Source organism: Condylura cristata, unplaced genomic scaffold (genome assembly GCF_000260355.1).
Source record: "Condylura cristata isolate star-nosed mole 26May11 unplaced genomic scaffold, ConCri1.0 scaffold00008, whole genome shotgun sequence".
NCBI lineage: Eukaryota > Metazoa > Chordata > Mammalia > Eulipotyphla > Talpidae > Condylura > Condylura cristata.
In genome coordinates, this window is record NW_004567109.1 from 19,649,204 (window position 1) to 19,673,450 (window position 24,247).

A 24,247-nucleotide genomic window follows, 5' to 3' on the forward strand; every position below is an offset into this window, starting at 1 on the left:
TTTAAAAAAAAAAAAAAAAGTACTGAGGGGCTGTCACTCAGTCACTGCCAGGCTGACTGGTTTGTTTCTATTGTTCTATCTTCAAATTAAGAGATTCTTCTGTTATTTCCAATCTGCCCATTCAGTAATTTTTAAATTTCAGTTCCAAAATTTCTTAGTATATTTTTTATAGTTTCTATTTCTCTGCTGATATCCTATTTGTTCACAATCATTACAAACATATTTGTTTTTGTCGTGGAGTATGTAAGAGCTGTTTAAAAATCTTAATCTGCCAATTCTAACATCTGGTTTATTTTGGAGCTTGTCTCCACAGATTACCTTTTCTCATAAGTGAGGGTAATGGTATCTTGTTTCTTATGTTTACTAATTTTGAATTACTCTGGACATTGCAAATGACTCTGGATTCTGTTACACTTTTTGCAAGAGTGTTTGTTCTAACATTCCATTGATTTGACTGTTTCAACTCAACTCCCCATCAGTGGAAAGCAGCTGTAACCTTTGTTCTATTCTTTAGCCTTTGGCTGAAGAGGCTAAAAAGGGACTGTCTAGGGTCTGTCCATACACATTCTCAGCTCAGGAGTCAGATAATCTGGCAGAGTTTACACACAAAGCCTGGGGCTTCCCCTTTGTGATGCTTTCCTTTCTAGGTCATCTTCCCTCATTTTTCAGATGCTATGCTAGCACTGAACTCTGTCCTCTGGTTATTAAAGCAAGTAAGACTGAATGTTTACTGAGTTTCAACCATCTTGTTTGGTAACAACCAGGTCTTGACCCATCGTGGAAAAGCACAACCCACCCAGTGCCTTTTGTTATATTCCAAATGGTCCCATTTGGTTGTACTCTGGTGCCTTCAATTTGTTGGTTTCAATATTTTGCCCTGCATAAGTGGTTGTTTTCTGTAGGAATGCTGGTTTGAAAAGAGCAACTTTGCTGTTAGCAGAAGAACCAAGAACTTGAGGTGCTTATATAAAAAAAGGAGCATCAGATGCTACTCCCAGAGGATGCTGTGAAGTAGGCATGGGCTGTGGTCTAAGAACCCGCAGTGTTGGAAGTGCTATAAGATGATCTACTGACCACACTATGAGAAATGTTTTTTTACAGCATCCCTCAGTCATTCAATTTCTGTACAAACACTTCCTTTCACATTGATTCCTTCTTATTCATTATGAATATACCCACAGGAAAACTAATCTAAGCTAAATTTATTTAGCAGAGAAAAACAACCCCAAAAAGCCCACTTAATTACCAGTGCTGGTAACACAGTGATGTACACAGATCCTCATGAAAGAGGCCACAAAGCTCAGACACTGCAGTGGTCTGCAAGGCACAGCACAGAGCCTTGGGGGTGGCAGGGAAATGCCTAACAAAGTGAACTGGAGAAATCAGATCAAGACAGTAGGATTTCCTTTGGCCCAGGGCCCATAGAGGAGGTTCCCCTCAGAACTCTCTGGTTCAGGCCAAGCTAGTAGGTCAGACTGGCAGGGCTTTACAAAGTCTGGAAACTGGAACTTCAGCTCTATCCTACAGTGGATTAATTGTTAAGGTCCTCAAGGAAAGACCACACCTACTATTATTTCATCACTACAAGCTCAGTCCTGGCATACCACCCAATTGAGTAGGCACTCAAAATTATTTGCTAGGTGAATAAAGAAATTGGGGGAGCCAGGTCATAAAGTGAGTACCCTGGGTCAAAAGGCATCAGGCACCAGAGAGCACAGCCGCTCAGTGACAGCTCTTATCAGGAAAGAAAACAAAACAAAAAACCGAAATGGCTGGTGAGTGAATACAACTAAACTTGGCGGGCTCCAGTCTGGCACTCTTCCCGTCAAACAAGTGTGCTAGATCTCACACCTGTTCTTCAAGCACCCTGACCGCACAAGCATACTTACTGTATTGGAATTTTCTCGAAGTTCAGAATCTGTGGACAGGAGGCTCAAGTGACTTAGACAAAGTGAGTGATTTGTATCCTGTGAAAGAGATAAATTCTAACTGAATAACAAAAAAAGCCGGCTATACAGTCATACGTCATGTAATAAAACACTTGATCACATAGTCCCTAGGGTTAAACATATCTAGCTGTATTTTCTGGAAAGATATTAGGCTCCAAAGTAACAAAAGCTGTAATAACATAAAACTAGTATTTGTATATTTGGTTTTATCATTTATAAACCAATTTTACATGACCTCATTTGCTATTCATACACATTTTAAAAGTATTATTTCATATTCCCATTTTAAATAAGAAAATTAATGCTGAGACTGGCAGCAAATGGTTCAAAATTACATAGCTAACTAGCAGAGCACAAAATTGGTGTTTCCGATCAAAATTCTACCTTCTTTTCATTGTATCCTGTGGTTCCCATTAGGCATCTCCGGTGCCCTTATGCAGGGCAATATTGGGGATTTACTACACAAACACAGCTGCCTAGCCTAGCTCTGAATTCCTAGAATGCCAGTGGCCACTGATAAGCTTTATATGGTGAGCCTGCTTACCCCATGTGGGTCAGGTGGCCCCATTCATGCAAACATTCAACAAATACTCACTGTACTAGGTACTGTTCCAGGCCCAGGGGTAAACTAATAAGTAAGACAGAAGTCTATGCCACCAAAGATTGTATATTCTAGTTGAGAAAGGGCACAAAGACAAATAAATAGTAGTATGCAAGTTGATGAGAAACACTACAGAAGGGAAGTATTGGGGTAGGAAGTAACTTTTTCATTAGGTCAGAAAAGGTCTTGTTTAAAAGGTGGCATCTGAGCAGTACTGAAGGAAAGAGAGCTTGGCTAGGTGCATATCTCAGGAGAGCATTCCAAACAGAGCGGGCAGCAAGTACAAAGGCCCCAGAGACAGGAGTGGGCCTCCACTGTCCATGAGACCACAAGGAGGATGGTATGGCTGACCTGAGAGGAAAAGCAGAGCCAGAAATGTGACCAGGCGAGAGTGCATGGGGCCTTATGGACTTTCTAAAGATTCTGATGTTTTCTTTAAGAGACAGAAGAAGATATTGAAGGGTTATGAGCAGAGGACAGAAACTATCTGCCACAGCTCAGAAAGCTCACTCTGGGTGATATATGAAGAATAGTGAATGTCATAGCAGAACAGCAGTGGGACAGAAGGGCATAAAAAGTGCTAAGAAGACTGCTTAGCAGGCTATCATAATAACCCAGGTAAAAGTTGGGATGAAGCATTCTAGTGATGTTCTCTGGATAGAGTGAAGACTTTGCTAGTATGCACCAAAGTGTGATGGGAAAAAAACAGGAATCAACAATGACAAAAACTTTTTGCCCCACCACTAGATAAATCAGAAGCTATCGCTGACTAAAGCAGCCAAGAGTATTAGAGGAACAGGTTTGGACATGTTATCCAGGGGATGTCCAGTAAGTAGTTGAATACAAAAGTGTAAAATTCAGAAAGAGATTCAGGCTGGCGATAAAAATTTAGGACTCAGAGGCAATTTAGATGGTATTTAAAGCTTAGAGTAGATTCACTAGAAGAAGAGGTTCACTCCCTTGGGGAGTGCAGTCAACCAGAGAAACTGAGAGTTGAGCACTGAGCACTCCTTGCTTAGAGGTTATGATGGTCAAACTATCCTTAGGTTGTTAAGAAAATGAGGCAACTGATCATGATAGATGCAGCTTAATAAATGCAGCGTGGCACACAAAAAGACACTCAAAATTTAATGTTCTCAGCTGGTTTTACAGATGAAGAAGCGGAGGTATGAAAAGGCCACGGTTATGTGATCAGTGGAAGGCTCGGATATGTGCGCTGGCAGCTGAGCTCCAGAGGCTGCAGTCTTCACAGTCAGTGCTACCTGACCACTTAACAATCGAGGGGTCAAAGTTCTGCAATCAGACTCTTAGCGAAATGAGACTAATTATAGGCTTTGGATACTTATGCAAGTTATTTCATTTCTCCCTGCCTCAAGCTTTTTTTAATCAGCAACATGGGGATCTCATACTAATGATCTCATAGAGCTCTGGCAAGATAATCTATTGAGAAGCACAACTCTTGACACATAGTAAACACTCAGTAAAATATGAATTACCACTAATAAAATGCAGAGGGGGAGTCCTATAAAAGGATCTTTGCTATTTAAAAATTGGAAACCAAGAATTAAAGGGTCTCCCTGGTGGCACAGGGGTTAAAGTGTCAGCACTATGAAGCTATCTGCAGCCACTGCAGCATGTGTTTGGTCCCCAGCCAGGGCGCTGACCCACAGCAGACCTCTCCTGACCTACCCACTGCTCCCTTCAGCAGTGTATTTCGGTACATCTGCTGTTCTGTTCCCCATTCTGTCTCTGGTGAATCCTCTCACCCCCCCATACCTCTCTAGCCTACACCCCAGTTCTTGTATGCATAAATAAATAAATCTATAAAAAACAATAAAGGATGTTCTCTCAACCCAAATCAAAATCCTATTACATACTATAGAACCTGATTACTCAAAAGGGGGGGTGGTCAGTGTGCTCCAGTTTGTGTGTGTATGAAATACGAAGAAAGTAGGAGCACTCACATCCTAGGCTGGAAAGACAGGATGAAATAAATGACCAAAACCCATATTAGAAGGAATAAATTTGTCTCAGAATTTCTCAAATGGAGCAGCAGAGGAGAAGGAAATATGGTAGAGGGGTGAGTTCAAGAACAGACAAGTCTGCTGGGGGCTTGTGCTGAGAGACAGTGTCTTAAAGCAGTGGCTCTCAAGCCTTCTGCTCAATTAAAATTGGAAAGGGGGGGGCGCCCTACCGGGTGGCACAACAGGTTAGGACACAGCACTACAAATGAGCAGCAGCCGCTTCAGTGCACATTCGATCCCTGCCCCATAGGTGACCCACATGGTGCGGCAGAACTCTCCTGACCTGCCTGCTACTCCCCTCAGCAGTGTACTCTGTCATTCTCCCCACTCTGTCTCTGGTGAATCCTCTCACCCCCTGCAACTCTGGTCTGTACCTCAGCTCTGTATGAATAAATAAATAAATCTTAAAGACAAAAAAAAAAAAAAAGGAAAGGGACCCTCCAGGCACTCCCTGGTTCTCCAGTGATGGATTCCTGGATATGTGAACAAGTCATTAATTTGTGCCCTAAACTCAAGTACATCATTTTTTAGACATGAAGGGTAAGAAAATACCCTTTCAGAGCATCTGGCCAACCCTATGAAAGCCAGTCTGAGACCTTTGGTTCAGGACACCTTTTCTCCACACCTAATGAGGATGGGGTGGAGCTGAGAAGTGCCTGAAACACAAGGAGCCTGGTATGATTTCTGGCTTCTCCCCAAGACCTAGATCTTAATCCTGATTTCTTGCCCTTACCAGCAGATTTATAGAGATGTTTTAACCTTTTATTTGATACATAAACAGTTATTACTGTTCTGTGGTGCCCAGATCAAAACAAGAGACAAAACACTGCACACCTCTGATCCATTGTGATTTGGAAGTGCATTGTATGAGTGTCCTTTGTTATCGTGACCTTTCATGTGACTTTTGAGACTGTATTGAGTGCTGAATGTTTTCTCACAGCCATTACTGGGGCAGAAAAAGGGCCTTTCACCTGCAAGAATGACAAGTAATGTTAATTTTACCATAAAGTCATTTCACTGAATTAAGAAATCTACTTTTCCTAACAGAGAAGTAAATATTCTTATAAGGGTTCAGGTAATAGGTGTTAAAAGGCATATAATTACATGTTAACTGTCTCAGCCCTAAAACTTAATGTCGAGCAAAGCACTGAGAACGGGATGCTCCAGGGAAGTCTGAGGAACAAATTAGATTTTTCCCCAGCTTATTTTTGGTTTTGTTTTTAATAAGTGCATTGCTTTCATTTCTTCAGGTTGGATTCCTGAATCTAACCTTTGGATCCTTTTTCCTCTGAAAGAAATGTAAATATTAGAGGGGAAGACTAAGGCTGATCAGGCTTCCGCCCTTTCCACAAGTCCTACAAGTCTCAACAGAAGCACTGATTATTACAGGCTCAGTGAAGTTAAAATAAAAAAGGAAAATTAGCTTAAACTCACCAGTATGTGTCCGGACGTGAGTTTTAAGGTGGTGGCTTGCTGCAAATGCTTTTCCACAGCCATCATGATCACACCTAGTAAGTTTTATAAGCAAAGAGACACAGATTTGCATCTTCAGTATCTCAATTCAGAATGCTATGAGAGGCTCTGGGGAACTGATTCTAGAGATGGGAATGGCAAAAGGAAAGCAGAGCGACAGTCTGGGACCAGAGGGAAGGGTGGCTCGGGGAGGTAACTCTTCTTAGATACGGTCTGTGCTGAGCGCCCGACAGTCTTTTGACTAATTACTTAATAGACCTAGTGACACTGACACCCGACATGGAAACCAACTGCCAGTGGAACAGTAGGAGCATTAAGAGTGGCTCTCATGAAGGCATGGAATCTGAAATTAACACCAAGACAAAATCATTCAGAACATACAGATTTTTGTGACTTATCTATAATCTTCAGTGCCAAGATCATTTTCTTTCTCTTTTACTTTCTGATAATTAAAGCTGCAAGTAACTCTCTCCTTCCTCAAGCCTCCTAAGGCATTTATCTGCAAGCTTCTTTTATGGTACCTCTTATTTCCAATCTCATTTTATCTCCATGTATATACACTTGTTATCTGTTCTAACTTGTAAACTCTTTGAGAGCAGGGTCCACTTATATCTGCCACAGTTCTCATACATTGCAGGAATTCAATAATTATTTTTATGAATGAAGGCATTTTATTGAAAATTATTTCTTTAATGGAAAGCTTCTCTAAAGCATATTTACTCTTTAATTACATGTAATCACTGTGTCTAAAGTAGTATCTACTAAGAGCCAGCAGTTTTAATAATCACAAAAATAAATACTTGTGATGAATAAAAATCAGGATCTCCCTGAAGAGTCACTGAGGGCAAAAGGAAAACCAAGTGCCACATAAGCACAAAGTAGCCCGTTAGACTCTAAACATTTTTGCTTTTAGAGAGGTTATGACTCAGGAATGAATCTGCAATTTTAAAACTGTCCTCAAAGACTTTTAATTTCAAAATTCCCTCATGAGGAAATGAGAAGGAAATGGTAGCATTCTTTATTGCCATGAACATAATAGCAATATCTCTTGCCAAAATGGAAAGGTAGAGCTTATTGTGGGCAATTTTCAGTAACATGTCTATATTACATTTAGGGGGAAATCCTTACAACTGATTATCTCATTCAAAATGTCATATAACCATCTTGAAGTTGTTTCTGAATATCTCTGAATGCTCAGGGTAGTACTGTATGCTCTGAGCAGAGAAGAAAGAAAATGATACAAGTCCTTCCTTCAAGCTTTCACCTCTATACATGTGTCCATGCAAGACAAACATAAAAATATATAAATTGAGGTAGATAATAGTAAAAATGGGTATTCCTTATATGTTGAGGTACACACATGAGATATTACAGAGATACAACTAGAGGAATAACAAAATAAAGTATCTAAATCACTAACTTAGGCATTCCTTGCCCCCATTTTCCCTTTGGCTTCCTCCTCCCATCTCCATCTAGACTAGTAGGCAGGTTACCCTCCTGTATGCACCTCAGTCTCAGATACTGTCTGGTGACTTGTGGTTCTTTTCCAACAGACTAATACTCTCAAGAGGAGAACAACCATGTAAGTGAGTCATCACAAACACTTCTTAAAAATGCTTAAACAAGTGAGGCAGAAAGGTCACCACCCACAGAGTGAGGGTTCTCCTGGAACCCATTGCCACTCCTCAGATTTGCAGTAGCTGATGCTAGCTCTCCTGGGAACATGGCCTGTGACCTAGTCAGGGGTATTTTCTATCCATGATCAACAATTTTAGAGTACATCATGACTCCCAGCTAAAACCTGGTCAGGGACAAGCAGAAAACAACAAGACCTACCGAAATGGCTTTTCTCCTGTATGGGTTCGAATGTGCTTCCTCAGATCACTGAGCGTGGTGAAGTACTTGCTGCAGCCTTGAGATTCACAGTTAAATGTTTTCCCTGTGTGAAGCCTCTGATGTGCTTTCAGCCTACAAGATAACCCACAGAAATTCTCTTTGTCATAATGCTACACAATCTTCCCATACCAGTTGAATGTGCTTCAGGATCAAGTGTGTAGGAATTCTATACCCATCATATATTAGTATCCAAAATTTTTGCTGAAAGACAAGTTCAGAGAAGCAGGCAGCACAGTGGCATGAGTGTGACTCTGGCCTCATATCCCAAGGCCACCTACCCACAACTGCGGGAACCCATCACCAGTTACAAAACCTCTCTGTGCTTCAGTTTTACTTATCAGCTGCTGTGAGACTTAGCTCACAACAGAACACAAAGTAAAAGCTGTGTAAGTGTTAGCTATTGTTACAATTGTTGTTTTACACCCAATTTGACTAATATAAGTCTCCTGACATAAACTGTAGAGAAGAGAAATGCCAAATGAGTGGCCCCACACCCTACTTCACACAACAGCAAAGCATTACCACCAAGGTGAGGCAGGAAGTAATAGAAACCAGTACAAAGACCCTGAGCCAAGGGGAGCTATTACTCTATGCCAGATACTAAAATCCCTAGGCCAGACTATCACTCCAGGAGATACAAATCTAAACCTAAATGTGGGTCCCCTGAAGGCCTCCTAGGGATTAAGTCTCAGTGCAATAACTTCTACAGCCTGAATTCAATCCCCAGTCAGGGAGCTGGCCCACATGGCACAGCATGCCTCTCCTGTCTCACCTGCTGCTCCCCTCAGCAGTGTATTTCAGTAGATCTGCCTGTTTTGCTCCCTACTCTGTCTGATAAATCCTCTCACCCCCTGTACATCTGGCCTACGCCCCATTTCTACTCAAAACAAAACAAAAAATAAAACTGTATTGTTGCTTTTAACCAATACATGTCAATCTTTAAGTAACAAATTCCTCTGATGAACTTGAAACAACTGAATATAGCTGTGCTCTTCAAGGCCCCGGAGTAGGCCCCTGGACCATGTATGGAGAGTGTGACAGCTGTGACAAAGTGAGGGTGCAAGGCTAGGAGAGGCCAACCTGTACAGCGTGTTGAAGGCCTTCTCACAGCCCTGCACGTCGCACTCAAATGGCTTCTCCTTCGTGTGCACTCGCACATGGATCCTGAGGCTGTAGGAGGTGAGGAAGGCCTTGCCGCAGCCCTCCTGGTTACAGACAAAGGTGTACTCTCCTCGGTGAGTCTTCTGGTGGGTGCGCAGGTTGCCTGCTGTGCTGTAGGTGCGGGGGCAGCCCTCAAAGGTGCACTGGTACCGCTTTACCTGGCAGAGAGAGGACACCCCGTCAATTGGACAGAGGAGTTACCCCAGGCCCAGCTCCCGCCAAAGCTTGGCTCCCGGGACATGTGGGTGGCTCACATTTGACTCTATCATAAACACCACAGCCCGCCTCTGAGAACAAAGTGGGAAATCTTCCTGATGATTACACCTGGACAACAAAGGTGAGTAATGGGAAGGAGACAAGTTTGTAATAGGTGAATGTGCTAGATGACCATAGTAGGGATCTGTAGACCCCCATCACATCTGTACTCCAAAGGCGGAATACTCAGTTTCCTATATTCAAACAAAATTTTGACTTCTTTTTAGGCTTAATGGCTATATATTGTCTGGACTTGACCAATGTTAAACATCTTGAAGTTTTCATACTCTGTCATCAAGAAATATTTCCCTGGCATAAACTTCACAACATTTTTCAAGCCTACCAAATACAAATAATGTATCATGAATATCTTCTCTACTTTTCTTCACTATTTATACAAATATCTCACTGATGATAACCTCTCCTTGTGAAAACGTGTCCTTCACAGCACAGTAATGCAATGGGGGCTCTCTACCTTCTCTGGGCCACTTCCCCTTAATTTCCACAGGTAGGTTTGTTTCAAAGTTCTTTCATCTCATAAACTTTCCCCATAGTTAGATGGGAGCAGAGGAAGTAGCATTAGATTAGACTTAGCCATGATGGTGGTTATAAATTTTTTTTGTTTAATCTGGTAATAACAAGTGTTGGCAAGGGTGTGGAGAAATGAGAACCCACAGACTTGCTGATGGGGAAGTAAAATAGTGTTGTCTTTGGGTAAAACAGTTCCTCAAAAAGTTAAACACACAGTGACCATGTAATCCAGTAATTCTACTCCCAAGTAACTAAAGAACTAAGCACTCATATCCACACAAAATCTTTTATATAAATGTCACAGCAGCATTATAGCCAAAAAGTGGAAACAACCCAAATCTCTACCAACTGATGAATCGATAAACAAAAAGGTAATACATACAAAGGAATATTACTCAGTCATAACAAGCACTGTGCTATGACACAACGTGGATGAGCCCCGAAAACATTACGCTAAGAGAAGTAAAGAATATACACATTGTAAGGGTCTACTTATATGAGACGTCCAGAACAGGCAAATCCATAGAGACAGAAAGTAGATCAGTGATTGCCAGAGGCTGGGAGGAGGAAGGAAAGGGAGGGACTGCTAAGGGGTACAGAGTTTCTTTTTGGAGGATGAAAATGTTCTGGAATTAGATACCAGTGGTGATGGCACATCCTTATGAATACATTAAACCCATGTGAATTCTACACTTTAAAATAGTGAAGTTTATGATTCATGAATTATATCTCAATTTAAAATGTGGAAGAAAGAACAAGAGAAAGCAAACTAGAAACAATGAAAAATACAAAAAGTGAAAAAATGCAAAACTTAAAAAAAAAAAAAAGCAAAGACTTGGCCAGAGAAGACTTTATTCAGGCCATATGTTTAAGATCTTGAGCAAGTCATTTTACTTCTCTGCACTTCATGGCCTTTACTTCTTAACATGAGACTATTAACACCTGCCCTACCTGTCTCGCAGCCCTTTCAAGTGGAACAAAATGAGACAAAACATTTATGAGAATACGTCGTCAATTATTTGATGTTTATTCTTTAGTAAACATCTTTATTCCTTAATTCTGAGCTTTCGCCAAAGTCTTAGTGCATTATATTCAACTACACAACTACACTGGTAGTATTCATTCAGCAGTTACTGAAGCACTATGAACATGTAACCCACTAGATACCACAGACTTATCCTAAAGATAAAAAGCCTCTGCTCTTAAGGGGTCCAATTTTAAGGAAGAAGATACAGAAATTACTGTGTGCTGTGCGAACCCACACCTGACACACCCCCAGGTGCCCAGGAAGTATAACAAAAGGCAATACCCAGCCCCACTCAGAAAGCCTGGAAGTCAGTGAAGGTGCTCTAAAAGAGGGTAGTTGATTCCTTGCTTTGTTACAGTTTAGGAATAAACTGCAATAGTGTTCCTTGGACAAACCAGAAGGACAGGGCCATCCAGAAAGAGAATACGTTGGGAGCTTGCGGAGAGAAGAGTGACTGCCAGTGCAGTCACGGAAGTACTTGTCAAGAAAAATAAGGCAAGGCCTCTTTGTTAAGCTCTGGAGTAAAAGCCTTGATAGCAAAACAACTGGATCTTGGGTTGTAGAGAGAGCATTCTGGTAGACCTGTGGATGATACACTGGAGGAGTGAGAGAGTAGAAGAAAGGACAGAGATTTAGAGGAGAGGACAACAGTCCAGGAAAGAGTTTGTAAAAAAGAATCTGAGCTAGGGAAGTGACATGAGCACTCAGAGGCATGAGTTCCAGAGAAACTGAAAGAAGGAGCTGACTGGCTGAAAAGACTGCTGGGTGCTGAGGAGCAGGAAAGGGAGAGAGAAGTGACATCAAGGTCAATTGCCAAGATTATTGCCTGAGTGACTAAACAGATGGTCACACTACCAGTCTTGGGCTGGGTAGGGGCTGGGGCAGAGATGCTGTGCTGTGGGGAGGAGGCCCTGCCAGGACTTCCATGTGGAAAAGCCTCCTAGACAGTCAGTTAGGAAGCTAAAGAGAAAGTCTGTGGCAAGAGTCCTTGACTTACACTTGCCTATACCCTAAAGCAGGCTCAGGTGGAGGCTCAGGTCCAGCTCCCTGTTCTGCAAGTACTATGTAACCTTAGGAAAATTACTTAAACTCACTAAGTGTCAACTTCCTTATTTGTTAACATGAGGAAACAAAATGTATCTTTTTAGTGCTGCTCTAGGGATTAGGAATAATTGGTGTAAAGCTTCTGAACACAGTAACTGTTTCAGAACCCTGCCTCCTCCCCCCTCTGCTCCACTCACAGGTCCAGTCCCCATATGACCCTGCACAAGTCTTTAGGTTCCCTAGGTAAGTGCTCTTACTCATTTCTTGGCCTTCCCACTGCCACACAGGTATTCCACAAGCACACGTGGGACGAACCAGCAAGCCACTAGCCCAGCAGTCTCATGGCTCAGGGCCTAGTTTTGAAGCCAAACACTACCAACTTAAAAATTCTCCACACGCCAGCTCTCTGCTCAAAGGATGGAAGTCCCAATTCCTTAGCTGATAGCAAGGTCCTTTCCAGGTCCTCTCCTGTCTTCCTTTTACTCCACAACCGGTCAGACAGCAGGCTCGCCCGAGGCCTATAGGCAACTGCATACCCTTTCCCGGACTACAACGTGAAATCCCATTTGCTCCTTTCATCCTACTGGAAATGTCTGCTTCCTTCCTTCTCTGCTTTTCTGAGTCTCCCTCTTCAGTGCAAGCCTCACTATCTCCAAGGCTCCCCACAGTCACTCCATGTCTATATGACAGCACCCTTCTGTGAATTCCAGTAACATCTAACTGAACTGACACTTAGCTTATTCTCTTTAATTATCTTCTTCTGTATATATACTGATTTCCCATCAAGACTGAAAACCTGTTTAGTGCTGCCAGAGGAGATTTCAAAACAATTACTGACCAGGAAAGAGAACCGTAACTGTGAATGCTGCAATAAGGAATGTGCATGTCTCAATCACAGGGTTTACAACAATGGTGAAAGATAAGAGCAGAATTCCATTCTCAAGAAGCTATAGCAGTAGATCACTTTATAAGTAACAGCATAATCAATAATTAACTACCCCATCCCCGTCTCCCTACCCAGCCAATCTCTACTTCCATCCAAGTTGTTCACTCGGCCAATTTAAGTTTCTATTTATGTTCTTCTTCTCCGAGTTCCATGAGGGACTCCAGCACATTCCAAACTAACCCCCACCCCAAACTACAACATGTATCCTTATTATATCTTTCTAACTTTCTGTATTTCTTTAAAATACACGACACAATTAAGATTAAACAATAACATAAATAAACAATTTATCTTTATTTATTTGCTAGCCACAGCAGTGGCTGGAAACAACAGGCACTCAATACATATTTGCTGAATTTCATGAGTTAATGGATACTCCCCATTTCACAAGAGCAGGGGCCACATCTGTCTTGTTCAGGGACTAGCCCTTGTGAAGAACCAGCCGTCAATTCTTACTTGTTAAGTGCAAAAATGACGGAATAAATGAACAAACAAAGCCAGTGGGACTTAGCTAAGGAAAGGAACGATAAGGACGAGTGGCAAAGGAACAGAATTTCGAGGAGGATGGTCCAACGTGACAGAGATGACTGAGAAAACAATTTTCAGACTTAGCCAGGGTCATGACTGTGCCCCATCAGCACTAGCTCTCACGGAGAGGTAGGAGAGGACCAGAAGGTAACGGGCTGAGAAGTCAGGCAAAGGTGATGAGCTTTCAAAACCTGGCTGAGAAGAGAGATGGGGAGACCCTGAGAAGAGAATTTGACTGAGGAAGGAATTTGTATTCAAAGGTGGAAGAGACAGATGATATTCAAAGCAAATGACTCCCCCCACCATCCCTAATATGCTGAATAAGAGAATAATCCCATCTGGAGGGAAGCAGTAAAGAGCCGTCACTATTTTGTGTTTTACAGTCATTTTTTGATAGCACCAAATTTCACAAAAAGGGAAAACAACCTCTTCAAACTGGCTCAGAACAGGAAGTTGCAAAAAACATAGAAATTTTCATGATCACATAGAAATGGTATTGCAACATTTGGTACATTTAAATATAAATTAAAGTCCACCATGCATGCATTCAAAAGCTTGAATGATATGGTCCCAGGTGCTATATGAATATTGGGAAAAAAAAAACACAGTTCTCACTTGCAAGGAGCTCAAAGTCAAGAGAAGACACAAACTGACATATAAGCAAGAAAGTACAATATTAGAAGTTGTACTACTAAAGATTTTAGAATAGAGAAAAAGCAGACTTGGGAGTGACTAGGGAAGACTTCTTGAAGATTAATGCCCAAGCTGAATTTAAGAACTTGAGAGAGGTGACACGTAATTAGTTTGTCTACTGAAATCAGAGTGTCTAGAATATGAATATAATGTCATGGAAGTGTCCCTTGGATAATAAAGAAAACCTGTCTCCAAGAGAGCTGAAGAATTAATGGCCACTGTCATTTTCCCATGTGGCCTAACTTCAGGAGCACAGAGGGACAGAGGTCAGGCTCACTGAGGAGGGGTCTAATGCAAGTGCCGGGGAGGAAGCTGAGCATTCAGAGAACTGGTGATAATTTACAATGGAAATATTTAAACAAGATGATTTTCCTGTTAAGTTCAACAGAATTAGACAAGGAAAGGTAATGAGATAAGCAAAAATAAGAAAATAAAAACACTGGAACTCCAGGAGACAAAAGTTTAAAAACTTCAGGTAAGAAGAAAGACTGGATTTATGGTGGAGGAAAAGCAATGAGATTGAGAGATCTGGATTCTACACACATTAACGTCTCCTGCTCACTCAAGAAAGGAGTCTCTGATTCTGAGCACTTAGCACCTGAACATTCTTACAAACGACTGGCAGTACTGTGTGGCTGTAGAAACCACCGTTTTCTCTCCACTAGGACCTGCCTTTCCTCCCCATCCTTCCCACTGCCCAACACCAATTCTGTGCCTGCGCTGGCACTGATCTCATTTCTTACTTCTGATCTCCATAATGCACAACAAAGAGCTCCAAGTAGCACCATTAAGCGCTCCGAACTGGGTCTCCCTGGTAGCACAACGGTTAAAGCGCAGTGCTATGAAGCTATCACAGCCACTGCAGCATGGATCTCTGCCAGGGAGGTGACCCATATGTAGCGCAGCAGACCTCTCACCTCTCCGGTCTCGCCTACTCCTCCCCTCAGCAGTATATTTCGGTGGATCCGCCTGTTCTGCTCCCCTCTCTGTCTCTGGTGAATCCTCTCACCAACCCTCATTTCTGGCCTGTACCCCAGTTCTTGTATGCATAAATAAATACTTTTTTTCTTTAAAAAAAAAAGAGCTCTGAATTGACCTCAGTTCTTCAACAGGCCTCCTATGGCCACCACCAAAGTAAAATACATCCAGCTGTCCCCACACTTAAGTCCTTTCTGTCCTATGGAATTAATGCCACCCTGTTGCCCTCATTTCTCAGCCTTGTCACAGCTCACAAATCTGCGTGTCTGATTCTCCCTCTTCTTTGTGAAGGTGGTGTGTTATGACAGAAGAGCAGGCTTTGGCAGACAGTTCAGTGTCAGTTCTATCACTTGCTAGTTGTACATTTCTAAGCCTCGGCTTTCCCTGGTGCCCCAACTGCCCGTCCTGGAAGTATCAGTAACTTGCAGTCAAGGAGTGCCAAGTATGAAAGCAGACAATTACTTATGGCAAGGGCTCGGGTTCACAGAACCCCTGCAAATAGGATTACAGACATGTTCTCACTTTAAAACATGGTTATAGAAATGGTTCACACTTCATAGCAGTATTAAATCACAACTCAGCCAATTCAGGGTTACAAGGAATTCTCTAGGCTATCCTGGAACCCAATCACAATTTATATAACCTTGTTTTAAAACAAAAAATGCATTCCCAAAAGAGTTCATAATATAGATCATTTCAGCTCTTCTTAAGCTGGAGCTTTCATACCTTGTTCAGGAACCATGAGGGCTCATAAGGAAGGGAAAATAAATGAACATTCACTCAACAACCAGGATGCGCCAAACATTATGCTAAAAGTTACATGCATACATTGTTGCATATGTGAATATATCTCATGTAAGCCTCACAAAATGCAATGGGGTATTTATATTTCAATTTCTCAAAAAGAAAATAGAGCAGCTTGCCCAAGTCCACATAGTACATTCCAAAACTAAGATGGAACCTTGGTCTAAATTATCCCTTCCCACTCATGGAACAATACGAATAAGCTTGATTTAAATGTCAAAAAAAAAATTAAATTTTGGCTCTTTCTGCAATATCCTACAAACAAATTTTAGCAATCACAACAGGTATAAGCTCTATAAAACCAAAATTTAGGGCCCTCCCTGGTAGCACAGCAGGTTAAAGCACAACACTAAGAAGCTAAAGCCACTTCAGCATGAGTTCAATCCCCTGCCCCGGAGGTGACCCACATGGCGTGGCAGACCTCTCCTGACCCGCCTGCTGCTCCCCTCAGCAGTGTACTTGGTCAATCTGCCTGTTCTGCTCCCTACTCTGTCTCAGGTGAAATCTCTCACCCCCTGCACCTCTGGCTTGTATCCCAGTTCTGTATGCATAAGTAAATAAATCTTTAAAAGCAAACAAACAAACAAAAAATTTTGAGACATGTTACTCCTGCAGCACCAAAGTGGAAAGCAAAGGTGTACATACACAAAGCCCACTGTGTCCCCTTTCAGGCTAGCAGACCCAGTGAGGATGCGGGGAGGTACATGACACAGGACAAGGGACAGCACCAGCCTGGCTTCCTCTGCTGGAAATGGAACATGCTACCAGGCCTGGATGCCTACAGAAGCCTCCTGCACACAGCCACCAACAGTCTTTCCCGACTAGACACCAAGGCCCTCTGGGCAGGGACTATTTTTTTGTCCTTCCTGATATTTGACAAAAGTGGAAAGAGTGAAAGGCTCCTTAAACTCCGTAACTGCTAGAATCTCAAGCAGTTAAAGACTGTCTTTAGTCTGAATGGCAATTCTGTAGGAGTTGAGAAGGGAACCTGGGAGGAAATATAAGCACAGCGTGCAAGGACTAAAGTGGCAATGCCTCTCTGGGAGAGCAGACACATCCCGCACTGAGGGGCTCATCCCACTGTCCAATGGACTGACTGAAGATGAGAAAGAAGATGGGAACTGGGTTTCTCAAAAGAAAGGACACATGGCACAAGGTTATGAAAGGCTGTGCTAAATTCCCTCCCTTCTTTTTCTTTTTTTTCCCCCTCCCTTATTTTTCTAAATTTTTTTCCCTTAAATATGGAACCCTTCGTGAATGTGCATGTCATCCTTGCGCAGGGGACAAGCTCATCTTCTCTGTATCATTCCAGTTTCAGTACATGTGCTACAAACGCTCAGACTGGAATGTTGTCACACAAAAAAATCTCCCCTTAAAGTATCACTGACCAATATAGCTGTAGCCTAATTTGCAAAGCATCACTTTAACTGTGCTTCTGGTAGAAAAAGATACTCTTTCCTAGCTGATGTTCTGGAATATTTTGGTGCATTAAGAAAAATGGGTTTGATATATGGTTCCTGGGTTTCCTCTACTTTCAGCTAAAAAGTTGCAAGGTCAGTTAGCCTCAGAGCCAGCAGGGGTGGGTACATTGCATTCAGTAATCAGGTTCAGGCAGAGGCGGATGAAGAGGCAAGCTAGTCAGCCCTGGCAGGTTCTCAGGAAGATCACCGATGCAAAAAAAAGTTTAGGAAACCACGGACTGCATGAACTGAAGGGAGCACAGCTGCTTGGAAACCTGGAGTAGACAGACCTTAAAGGAGCCACCCTTAAAAATGTGGACCTTGAGCAGAAGGACAATATTCTGATGGAAATCAACAGGTAGAGAAAGTAGTAAAACAGCAAGTATGAGAAAAAGACATGTGACATTAAGAGACAGAATGACCAGCAGCTCTGTGGGAAAAGACGTGTCTATGGCAGTTTGTGTAAGACAAGCATGAGAGGAGAAAAGCGAATAGCTAAGCCAGTCATGTTCTATAGGAAACAATGCAACAATCAGGAGTAAACAGGAAAATCAGGCTAAAACCTGACTCAGAAAATAAGCTGCTTAGGAAGCCAAGAACACGGACTAGTTCCCTGATGATCCATCTGATTTCTCAAGAGTAACACCTGAGGATGGAGATGGAGAAAAAACAAATGTTAAAAAGGGGGTGGGAAAGGTGAGCAGAGGGGGTTAAAAAGACATGAAGAAGGCCCTCCCTGGTGGCACAGCGGGTTAAAGCACAGTACTAAGAAGCTTAAGCCACTTCCACATGAGTTCGATCCCCGCCTGCCCCGGAGGAGATCCACATGGCCAGGCAGACCTCTCCTGACCCGCCCGCCGCTCCCATCAGCAGTGTACTTCGTAAATCTGCCTGTTCTGCTCCCCGCTCTGTCTCTGGTGAATCCTCTCACCCTCCGCATCCCTGGCCTGTACCCCAGCTCTGTATGTATGAATAAATACATAAATCTTTTAAAAAAAGACATGAAGAGTGTTATCAAATAGTCATAAACATTAGCCTCTTCAGGCCAATTAAATGGGTTTAAATGCCAAGAAAGATGTAAAATCACTATTAAAACAAGAGTTAAGATGGTGCCTGGGGAAGGCAAGGCTCCAGAATGCTGGGTCTATTAAGATTTTTTCAAAAACTGCAAGCCACTGTTGCTTCTCTCTCAACCCCCAACCAACCCCAGGCTTATTGATTTCAAAGAGTTTACAGAATCTTCTGTGTAGGTCTCATGGGTAGAATGTAAAGATGTGGTGGGAAGCAAGCACAATGAGCTAAACCTATGATTAGTGAATAAAGTGCTCATAAAACCCTTGACCTTGTCCCATACAACATGATTATCAGTCACCTGAAGACAGCAATAGCAAACTAGATTTGCACGAAGTATAAAGTGGAAAAGTGACAGCTACTATCACTAAAAGCATCATTCCCTCCTGACCAGCTCCTCCTTTTTTCTGTCTTGATCAGCATTTCCCAAAAGGCATATTCCACTATACACTGATTCTTGGAAATGAGACCTAAAAAATACTTCCCAAGTTCAAAACTTTTGGAGAATTTTGCATTTCTTAGTAATCAACATATCAAAAGTTCTGGAAAAAAAAAGTAACAAACAAGCCCATCTTGATTTAACTTAATGTTTCCAAACATTTGCTTTTGAAACACTTGCACAGAGTAATCATTAACTGAGAATGTCCTAAAGCCTTGTTCAGATTTCCTATGCTAAAAACAGATTCAATTCTCTTAAACAATAAATTACTTGGGTTACTACTGCCTCATAACTCTTCTTCCTCCAACCACCCTATTAAAAACAACAACAGCGGCCCTCCCTGGTGGCGCAGCGGGTTAAAGCACTGCACTGAGAAACTAAAGCCACTTCCGCATGAGTTCGATCCCCGCCTGCCCCGGAGGTGACCACATGGCGCGGCAGACCTCTCCTGACCCGCCCGCTGCTCCCCTCAGCAGTGTACTTCATCGATCTGCCTGTTCTGCTTCCCGCTCTGTCTCTGGTGAATCCTCTCACCCTCCGTATCTCTGGCCTGTACCCCATAAATAAATAAATAAATCTTTAAAAAAAACAACAACAACAACAGCACCACCAGACACTTCTGCCTCCCGCTTCCTCACTACCCACTCACTTCATCACCTGAAATATGACTTCAGCCCCCAGCACTCCAGAGTCGTCTTCTTGCTGTGCAGTGTGAGCAGAACTACTGGTTGCTCTGTGGTCCTCAATTCCTCTGCAGGCTCACATAGAAAAACTCACACTTCTCAAAACTCTCTTCCTTTGGCTTCTGGAACATGGCATTCCATCCATTTCTTTGACTGTGTGGCCTTTGGTTCCGCTTTCTCTTTCTAACCCTTAAGTTCCCAGATAGGCTTACTTCTTCCTTGAGGAAACTGCCCTGTGTGAATTCACAGTTCTAATCCCAAACCATTCATATCCCCACTTTCAATGGGCTTCTCAACTTGTTCACTTTACTGTTCTCTAAGTATTCCAACCAAACTGGTCGATCAAAAGGATGCATCCTTTGAATCAGGCCCAATTCAGGGCCCATTCTTCAAACTCCAATAATATACCAAGTTCTTTTGTACCTCAAAAGAGTTCTGTATTGTTTCTATTGAACAAGGTAAAAATCCTTCATCGAGACTCAAATGCTCCAAAACCTTAACTATGAGTACCTCCTAACTCAACAATCAAGAATCAAGCTACCACTGCTACCAGCGCAATCCCTCTAAAATGTTACTCAGGCCGTGTATCACTTCCTGGCTTAGGCACTTTGAATGATTCCCATCATTTCCAGAACAAATCCAGTCCAAAACCCTGAGCATGCCATCACTGCCTTCCATATGTGGATCTGTTATCTTTCAACGCTGATCTTCCGCTTAGCTATGTTCTAGTCCAGGGGTCAACACACTACAACCAGCAGGTCAAATATGGCCCACTGCCTGTTTTGTAAATAAAATTTTACCGGAACACAGTCAGTTGACATGTCGAGCCAAATGTGGTAGGGGGGACATCTTGTACAGTTTAGAACGTCAAAAGGATCTTCGGCTCCCATCTAAATACCAGTGGCACTTCCCTGGTGTGACACCCAAGAAAGTCTCCAGACATTACCAAATGTCTCCTGAGGGGCAAAGCTGCCCCCAATTAAGAATCGCTAGTCTAGAAGCTGCCAAGTCTAAGCTAATAGTATACTGTTATTGCTACTAAAATGAGACTACACAATAATTATAGTAGTGTCCAAATTAAGAGAGGAAAGTCACACACAGTATGCAGTGCTAGTTGAGTCACATTTGTGAAATTGTGCTCAATTATGAATTTTAGGAGGACTTTGGAATTCAGAGAAAAGGTGACCAAGTTGATGAGAAACTAGGGGAATATTTAAACTAGAGGTGTTTCAGCTTATACAAGAGAAGATGAAAAGAAACCCATTTTAAATGACTTTGGGCTGTTCTGTGAGAGAAGGTTTAACTTGCTGTTGTTCAGGAAGACAGAACAGACCTAGATCCACTGGGCAGTGACTGTAGAAAGGCAGATTTTGGCTCTATACAAGTAAAGCTTTCTAACAATTAGAGCTGGCCAACAAATGTATTAGGCTGGGCTGTGAAACACTGTGATCTTGTCATTCAAGAGTGTTCAAGCAGAGAACAGACAAAAATGCTGTACAGATTCCTGCATGGGGTGGAGGTAGGGCAAGATGGTCTCACTAGGATTCCTTCTAGCTCTGAGCACCCAAGATTAGCAAAGGAAAAGCCATTAGCCTTGAATAACAGGATCCTCCTCTTCCAAGACCTTAATTACAGCAAAAGAAAAAACATTACTGAATAAATTACCTTATCTTACAGTTTGTCCCCGGCATTGCAATGATCAGTGGTTTATTGTTTTCTAACTGACCCAAAATCAGTTCCTTGTACAATTTGTACAATGTTTTACAGTGTTCAGAGATGCACTTATTATGAGATGCACTTGCTCACATTAGCTAAATACGAGCATGAAAACATATTTTAGATAACTTGTCCTCGTTTACTATCTCTTGCTTGAATTTCTTATGAAAGGTAACCTTTATTATTCAGTAACTAGTCACTAAGATGATAAGGCATATTCTAGTAAGCATTCATCTCCAAAAACAGAGGTAAGCTGAATCTAGTTATTTCCACATAGAAACATGGATTTACCTCAGAGAAATTTCTATTTTATTTTATCTTGGTGAGGAATATTGAAAAATTATAATTTAATTTCCCTATATTTCAGTGTAGCCACACAAACCAAAGTTCCAGAAAGCAGTTACATGCAGACAAAAAAGCTAATCTACTGTCAACAAGCAAAGCAAATTCCAAGGACTCCCTGCACCCCAATAAACTGCCAACCAAAGGTTAAGTATAAACTTTTCCCAAAGGCACAATTGCCCCCCCCCCCCCCCCCCCCCCCCCCGCTTTACTTACTTCTTTACGTTTTGTTTCTGGACATTCCGATTGCAGAGTGAGGGTTGCACCTTCGATATTTCTTGGCATGGGCGTGGAACCAGGGTTTATTGTTAAATGAATCTGGTCTGGTGAAATAATGTGTTGCACATAACCCTGGGACATTGCTTCATGATCTATTAGGTGAAAGCCCTCTTCACCCCCTACTAAAAAAGGCAAGTGTTCTCCACACTGTCCATCATCATCTTCATCCTCCAAAGTGCCAGGGTCCTGCTCAATAAGAACAGTTGTCCTATCATAAACAGTTCCAGATGAGGAAGGCACCAGTCCGTTTTTATCCACAAACCTGAGCATCTTGTCATCAGAGGTCAGCTCATCTTCCTCTGCCTCAAAGTAGATGATGTTGTCGTCTGGACTGTGTTCCCCCATGGTTCAATCGTGTTCAGCCCAATTGTGAGAAATGGAAAGGTAATGACCTGTCTGCAACAGAACAAAGCCAAATGAGAACCTACCACAGGACCCAGAGACCTCCTCAGCAACCACAGAGCACATTCCCCCTCTCATTTCCAAAGAAGACCATAGAAAATAAAAAGCAATCTGCTTGGAAATAAGTTTAACATTGAAATCATTAAGTCATTTTAAAGGAAAAGCAATGAGTTTTTAAAAAAACTGTAGTAAGTAGCAGTTCACAGAGCTTCCAAATGTCCCTTTCTGCCAAACAATTTAAGGTTGGTCAAAATATCTGAGAGGGATAAAGGCACAAACTTCTTTCAAGCTGAATTGCGACAAATGTGAAACTAAAGAATCCTCACTCAGATATTCCCCAAGTCAGTGCTGGAAGGAGCAGGGTTTTGGAGGCAGGGTCACCTATCTACATCTTGGGTACCCATTTTTCTGGATATAGTTTTTCTTATGTGTAAAGTGGGATTGGTAATTCCTGTTCCCTCAAAATTGTTATTCAAAGTACAAGAGATAATGTTTGTTAAAATACAATTTCTGACACTAATAGAGAAAATGTGACTTTGTTCCCTTCTTCCTGGAAAGATGTTTCAGCTCTGGGCAAAGGATTGATCCCGAAGCAGATATACCTATTGACGATCCTTCATTATCACCTAGAACAATCTGGTGTCCACCTATGCGTGTATCGTGTGCTTTCCGGGGGGGAAGGAGAGATGGGTCTTATTTTTGTTTCTACTGCCCCTAGCACAGCACACTGACACCAGGACTTCAAAGATGACAGTTAAATGAATGAAAGACCTGCAGAACAACTAGTTGGGAAGAAATACTCTCTTGGGGGAAATACCAAATTTGAAGCATTCTTTTTCTGGAATATCGATTCTTTCTTTACCTACAAACACAGAGATTCTACAAACGTGGGTCTGGCAATCAGAAGAGAGGATATTTCAAATAATCGGCGCATCACTTTCAGTTTTCAGTCTGGCTTTGCACTTTTTACCTTCCTCTGCTGCTCTGGGTTAGAAGGTGAGCCTTTCCGCTTAGTGGGGAAGATAGACAGAGGGGTAGTTATCAAAGACAGGCCAAGGGATCGGATCCGGGAGGAACCGGCCCGACCCCTTGCTCTGGCTTACGCAACCCGGGAGATGTACATTTCGCTGCATCTGAGAGGAGAGATAAGCGCACCGGGGGCCCCACTGGGCTGCCCCGACACCATCAAAGGCAACACAGAGACCAACTGTCCGGAACAAACAAGACCAGGAGGTTTGAGGTGACCAACGAGGAGTACAAACGGAGCACCCCTGAGAGAAGGCTGGGCAAAGGAACCTGTCTGGGATAGCCCCCGGCCACCAGCTAAACGGAAAAAACCCGAAGACAGCTGGGGGGCTCCAAGCCGGCGATGAGGGGCAGGGTCCGGGTCTCCATGGAAACAGGGGAGGGGGGCTGGATACCCATCCCCATGGAAACGGAGGAGGGGTGGGGTCCCTCTGGTGAGGTACTGGGATCTCTACTGGGAAATGCTTCAAGAGGGAGCCGAAGTCCCGCGCGCCCCGGCAAGTCCCCAGCCCAGGCCGCGTCTAGTTTCGCCTTTTACCTCCGCGGCTCCCGGCAACGGCGGCAGCGGCAGCTTCTCCCCTCCCCAGCGGCACCATGATTGCCCCCACCTTCCCCCGAACGTCACTTCCGCTTCCGCTTTCCGGAGGAAAGGGGCGATGCCCGCCCCGCCCCCCGCCGGAGCTCCTGGTTGGTTTAGGAGGCGAGTTCGCGTCTCCAATTGGCGAGCGCGAGGGACGGGGCGGGGCTCCGCGAAGACAGCCGGGCGGCGAGGCAGCCCGCGGCCAGGGAGCGCCCGCGTCCGCAGAGTGCGCGTAGGATGGGCGTCGCTCCCGCGGCACCAGGCTCGACCCCGACCACTTATCTGAAGTGACCTCGGCCGGCCTCGCGCCGGCCTTCCTCGCCGGCAGTCACACTGCCG

At 43.1% G+C, this 24,247-nt stretch overlaps 1 protein-coding gene across 2 annotated transcripts in view; it reads right to left on the reverse strand.

Annotated features, from left to right (window-relative positions):
* The window catches only part of MTF1 (metal-regulatory transcription factor 1), a 33,360-nt gene extending 9,429 nt beyond the window's left edge, over window positions 1-23,931 (reverse strand). The window contains exons 1-7 of one of the 2 annotated variants that reach the window (XM_004678818.2): window positions 23,867-23,931; window positions 21,838-22,296; window positions 9,024-9,262; window positions 7,884-8,015; window positions 6,009-6,082; window positions 5,409-5,545; window positions 1,890-1,967 (exon numbers count right to left, since the gene is read on the reverse strand). In XM_004678818.2, coding sequence (XP_004678875.1) covers window positions 1,890-1,967; window positions 5,409-5,545; window positions 6,009-6,082; window positions 7,884-8,015; window positions 9,024-9,262; window positions 21,838-22,245 — 1,068 coding nt within the window. In that variant the 5' untranslated portion in view covers window positions 22,246-22,296; window positions 23,867-23,931. The remainder of the gene's footprint in view (window positions 1-1,889; window positions 1,968-5,408; window positions 5,546-6,008; window positions 6,083-7,883; window positions 8,016-9,023; window positions 9,263-21,837; window positions 22,297-23,866) is intronic. The other variant, XM_012722374.1, reaches the window with a different exon arrangement.
* Between the last annotated feature and the right edge of the window lie 316 nt (window positions 23,932-24,247).